The 6,241-nt window shown below is 42.7% G+C and overlaps 1 protein-coding gene across 1 annotated transcript in view; it reads left to right on the forward strand.

The window, feature by feature from the left end:
• Positions 1–2,092: 2,092 nt before the first annotated feature.
• LOC143295254 (3',5'-cyclic-AMP phosphodiesterase 4C-like) overlaps positions 2,093–6,241 on the forward strand; it is a 632,856-nt gene continuing 628,707 nt past the window's right edge. Inside the window, exon 1 of the mRNA XM_076606833.1 lies at positions 2,093–2,963. Coding sequence (XP_076462948.1) covers positions 2,647–2,963 — 317 coding nt within the window. The 5' untranslated portion in view covers positions 2,093–2,646. The remainder of the gene's footprint in view (positions 2,964–6,241) is intronic.

A 6,241-nucleotide genomic window follows, 5' to 3' on the forward strand; every position in this document is an offset into this window, starting at 1 on the left:
CTTCTTTTGCTAAACGTGGATGTTATATTTATTTTGCATGTCTTTGGTGCATATAGTAAAAAAAGGGAAATTATTCTGTAATTAATGCTAGGGGGCTTAATTTGCTTTAAACTGATCTTTCTCATCTTAAACATTACATTTTTAAATTATACTCAATACATAAAAAGCTTGTCTGTTCTACTCTCAGTGTACTGGGTTTTCACTATGTTCATTCGCCCAAGTGGTATTTTTCGGAAAATACTAAAATCAATACGACGAGTTGACTTTATAAATCTATTGGCTGAGCCCTGAAGGTCATGGGCAAAAATCAATTGCGTACACATATTTATACATATTCAAAGCGCGTGCTCATAGTCTTCGCAAACGCGAACGACGCCATTTTGTTTCAAGTTGTTGACCTGCCCGTTCGATCCTATATTCAATCGACAATACACGATAACATGTGATGGAAAGTTGGAGAAGGAGACCATTAAATATTTATTCTGAGAAAGATTTGTGAACGCCTCATCACTTACTGGATTATGCCCCAAACTGCCATAAAAATATTCACAGAATCAGTCGGAATTCACAGTTAAAGATAATAAACCATGAGAGTTAAGAGTTAATACCCTTGAATTGATGAAACGTAAAAATTTCCAGTCTTGACTTTTCTCAAAATGAAGTCCTTTTCACTTCATACGACGTTTGGAAGTACTTGTACATGGCTCTACATGTTATTAGTTTAACAAAATACTCAATATTCATATCAACTTTAAAACTGTAAAACTAGAATGAACATAAAAGAGAAATTGAATCGATCATGTCAACCGGTTGTAACTAAACTTGTACATCTATCTAGATCCAGAGAAAACGGCTGAATGTTGCAGTGTGATTGGGGCGATAGCCACGTCTCCTTTACCGCGGACTTAAAAAGAATTTTTAACTGCTCTTAAAGATTTTTTGAATGCCCAAGATACACCAGAATAATATGATTTAAACAGCGTTCTCACTGCGAATACCGCAATCGATTTATCGCCCTTTAAAAAAGCATGTTTAAATATTATATTTTTGAACGTCAGTGAAGAAGCTACGCTAGTGTAATGGGTAAGACAGTTTCTTCTCCCCCGAACACGCGGGGTTCGAATCTGCCGTTAGGACTTTTTTTTTCTTTTTTCTTTTTCTTTTACCCCGAAGCTTTATAATAACAAATACAGAATACATTTTAACGATTAGATTTTTTTTTTTTATAAAGTGTATCACAAGTGAGTCTTGAAGGCCTTGCATCTCTTGTTAGTTATTATTTTAGTTCTTCTTCTTCTTCTTCTTTAGGGTAGTCCTCTTCATCTATGGTCAATGTCCCACAACCCCCTTTCGTTTACCCAACAGCACAGCTTTCCTGCTATTCAGAAGAAAAACAACCACCTTCGCCTGGTCTGTGTCTGTTGTTAACAGCACCACCTACAACAACACATCCCCCCACCCCACACCCTCTCCCTCAGTCTGGTGTGTGTGTCCGTGACTGAAGAAGGCTTGTAATTGTGTCCAGTTGTCGGTCAGTCAGTCAGTCAGCCAGTCAGTCACGACCCCAGCCACGTGCGTTTAGTGCAGCGAGTGCACCGTGTCCGTCGTTTTCAGCAACAGGACTCGGCACGTGATACACGTACACTGCGGACTGTACTGGAGTAAACCACGTGTGTCCACCTTTTTTTTTCTTCTTCTCTACTTGTCTCAACGTGAGCGAGCAGCACCGTGTGTTGATTTTTCATTGTGGAAAAATCCTTGTGGCTCAGCTTCAGTGGTAAGCTTCGAAAACTACTCACGTTTTTATTTTTATTTATTTATTTTTTTAAAAGATGTAATTTCATTTTATCCCGTGTGCTTATCACAAAAAAGGTCTTATTCTCCAGACGTGGTTTCAGTTACAGAATTGGATACAACTTCATTTTGAAAGGAGTACGTATCGGGTCTGGTCATCGGGTTTACTGAGAGAGTGATCCTTCAGTACTTGCATGATTAAAAAAAGGGGGAGTGGGTGAAAGTTGGAGCGGTGTCTAACAAGATTGACAATTACATACAAGTACGTGAGTGACATCGACAAAGAACTTGTTGCTGCAATGCTCAAACATTAGCAGGATGTTTGACTTAATTCCTCGTCATTAACAATTTACCAAAGTTCTTAAAGTGATACTTAAAAAAAAAAAGAAAGAAGTAATACACCTACAGGGTGTTAAAACTTCAAACTGCTTCATTTTAGTAGTATCAAAACAACGATAAAAGAAAGACAACTTGAAATATTGATTTTGTTTTAAACAAAAACTTGAAATACTTGTGTGTTTTTTTTGTTTGTTCTTTTTTAAAAAGCGTCCGAAACGTTGCGGTTTCACACGCTGTGTCAAACATCCGGTTCAAATTAAACGGAAGTCCCTGAACGTCATCAAAGAAAGTTAAGATGATGTCTCACTCAGCGTCGGCGATTCGACCACTGCCAGCATTGCAGAGCAGTTGAGTGAACAGTGGCTGATAAAAAAAAAGAAAAAAAAAGTAACTCCCTGACGCAATCCACTAGGAGTCTCTGGAAGATCAAGAGTACAGTGTCTGGGAAAAAAAAAAGAAAAGAAAGAAAGAAAGAAAAAAAAAAAGACTGTAAACGTACCACCACCCGAAACGATGGAGAAACGTCACACCAAACAAATGTCGTCACCCGAGTCGGTGACGATGGCGCGGCAGATGACCACGGTGAGGACCTGCGGGCGACCCACGCCCCCCTTCATGACGTCACTCAGCCGGATCTCCTCCGACGAGCTGTCCTCGCCGGGGTCGCCCAGGTCGCCGGAGGTGCAGCACTTATGGGCCCACGCCAACGAGGCTTTCCGGCCCGGCAAGGCCACGCCCACCTTCGTCAAGCGGACCGCCCCCGTGCTCCGGAAGCGTCTGGTGTTCGCCAAGCTGACGTCACACCGGTCCTGGCCGGTGGCTCCCTCGTGGTGAGTGGCCGCCCCTCCTTCTTTTCTTTCGTATCTATCTACCCGCCTTCATCAAGTTGAAGATTCTGGCATTTGCAAAGGTTCCGTTTTGCTGTTGTGTTGTGGGGTTTGTTTGGGAAGTCAGTGCCTAACTAAGGGGGACTAGACAAGGGGGCTGGGGCCACCCACCCCTTTTTCAGGCCTCTAGACGGTGTTGGTAGGCCCCTACATCCCCCTCACTTTATTATTATTATTATTATTATTATTATTATTTTTTAATATTATTATTTTTATTGTTATTAAAAAAATCATTATTATTATTGTTTTGCTGCGTTCTGGGTTGCTTTCTGCGTAGACGTCTTCACGCGCACGCCCATTATTCTCCCCCCCTCCCCGCCAACTCCCACCCCCACCCCCACTGGCTGTAGTGTTCTTATTAATTTTGCCATAATTATGACTTACCCCATGTTAGATGATTCTGCGTTCCTCCGTCCGAGGCGCTTGTAAACAACTCGGAAGTTTTGCTTTGGAATCTGTACGCATTATTTTCTCTCTCTCTCTATCACACACACACACACACACACACACACACACACACACACACACACACACACAAAATCATGTGACGTCGCACTGGGACAGTAAGAGCTGCTCTGGCAGAAACAGACTGAACTTCTCACAATGGATTCGATAGAGAATGGTATGCATGCATGCGTGCGTGCGTGCGTGTGTTTGTGTGTGTGTGTGTGTGTGTGCGCGCGCGCGTGTGTTTCTTTTTTTCTTTCTTTCTTTCTCCTTCTCTCCCACACCCTCTCTTTCACTCTTCACCTCCCACCCAAGCACTCCAATCTACAAACTCTCTCTCTCCCCTTCTCTCCCTCTCTCTCTCTCAATCTCCCCCTCTCTATGTTTTCTTTTTCAAGGACCTGTGGTGCGTGTCTAATTTTAGTTTTGATTATACAGGTATGTTGTTGCCCCTTTTCGTATGGGGACTAAGGCTTCATAAAAAAAAAATATGAATAAAATATCTGAATCTGAACCCACCCACTCTGTTTCCCGCTACTCCCCCCCCCTCTCTCTCTCCCTCTCTCTGTTTCCCTCCCTTCCTCCTCCTCTCTCTCTCTCTCTCTCTCTTGCTGTTTTGGAAATACCACGAGCGATCAAATGTCAGTGAATAATCAAGAGAGTAATTATAACCATCAGTTAATGTCAAGAAAAAAAAACCCAACACATGGAGCCACAGGTGTTTGGGGCTGAAATCCTATATCCCCCTCCTCTGAATAGTCTTTCCACGATAGTCGCAATAATGAACAGTTTTGCTGACTTGACCTGGATGATGTATTTGAAATTCGATACGAATGTTGATTTCTTTCTATTTTGTACGAAGCACGTGAGGGAATATCATCATGATCTTTGTGTTGTTTTTTTTTCATGATGTCATCTCATGTGTATGATTGTCAGTCGTGTTCGACTATGAGCATCAGAACAGCAGAGCAGGCAGCTGCTACCTCGACTATGTATTTGTATTTATTTGTATTTCTTTTTTATCACAACAGATTTCTCTGTGTGAAATTCGGGCTGCTCTCCCCAGGGAGAGCACGTCGTTACACTACAGCGACACCCAGTTTTTTTTTGGTATTTTTTCCTGCGTGCAGTTTGATTTGTTTTTCCTATCGAAGTGGATTTTTCTGCAGAATTTTGTCAGGAACAGCCCTTTTATTGCCGTGGGTTCTTTTACGTGCGCTAAGTGCATGCTGCACACGGGACCTCGGTTTATCGTCTCATCCGAATGACAAGCGTCCAGACCACCACTCAAGGTCTAGTGGAGGGGGAGAAAATATCGGCGGCTGAGCCGTGTTTCGAACCAGAACGCTCAGATTCTCTCGCTTCCTAGGCAGACGCGTTACCTCTAGGCCATCACTCCGTTTTCCTACACACACACACACACACACAGACAGACAGACAGACAGACAGACAGACAGACAGACACACACACACACACACACACACACACACACACACAGATAATGAGAAGGAACCGAACAACAGGCTGAAAGGCAATACAAGTAATTGCCATTGAAGGATGGCAGGAAACGGGGGAAAACAAACTTCTGTGGCCTGATTTTTTTTGTTCTCTCTCCTGTTCTTGGAACTGCACTGATAAACAGTTTTGAGTTCAGCGACCTGTCGGCTTTCACTCGAATATCAAGTTGTTGTTTTTTTCCGGTGCTCTGATCGAAAACAACAGAGGACAGAAATGCACGGAAGACACACTGCTTTTATCATGACATCAACGTCAAGATCTGAACGTGGACCCAATTTGTGCACGCACCAGCTTGTTACCGACCGTAGACCGCCTTTGTTACCGCAATTTTCACTTGGCTTCTTTCTCGTCAGGTAGAAAAGATGACTCGAACATTTCTGGTGCACAGCTTTTCGGGTCTCGCCGAGTGAGGTACTTCTACACAGAGGCATGCGCTATGACAGACACACAACAATAACTACCGAACAGATAATCGACGCACTTACGGTGTCGTATGTCAGATCACTAGGACATGGAAGTTAGAGCAGAAGGAGAAATCTTATAATAATAATGATAATGATAGTAATAATAATAATAATATACTGACATACTACCACTACTAAAACCACTAATGATAATAAAAGATCGACTCATCATCATCATCATCATCTTCTTCTTCTTTTTCTGCGTGAACAATATTAGCTGTAGTGCACTGCGTGCTTTACGATCACACAGTAATGATTAACAAACGAAAAAACAAACACACACACACAAACAAACAACACAAAACTACGAATGTATTCTCAAGTGATGACCGACAGGACAAAAATGAACCGCTATCGTTCGATGAATACAATTTAATCCGACTTCTTCTTCTTCTTCTGCGTTCACTCGTATGCACACGAGTGGGCTTTTACGTGTATGACCGTTTTTACCCCGCCATGCAGGCAGCCATACTCCGTTTTCGGGGGTGTGCATGCTGAGTATGTTCTTGTTTCCATAACCCACCGAACGCTGACATGGATTACAGGATCTTTAACGTGCGTATTTGATCTTCTGCTTGCATATACACACGAAGGGGGTTCAGGCACTAACAGGTCTGCACATATGTTGACCTGGAAGATCGTAAAAATCTCCACCCTTTACCCACCAGGCGCCGTCACCGTGATTCGAACCCGGGACCCTCAGATTGAAAGTCCAACGCTTTAACCACTCGGCTATTGTGCCCGTCAATTTAATCCGACAAAAGGTAAGAGGGAAAGAGACAGAACCTGTC

Source organism: Babylonia areolata, chromosome 20 (genome assembly GCF_041734735.1).
Source record: "Babylonia areolata isolate BAREFJ2019XMU chromosome 20, ASM4173473v1, whole genome shotgun sequence".
Lineage (NCBI taxonomy): Eukaryota > Metazoa > Mollusca > Gastropoda > Neogastropoda > Buccinidae > Babylonia > Babylonia areolata.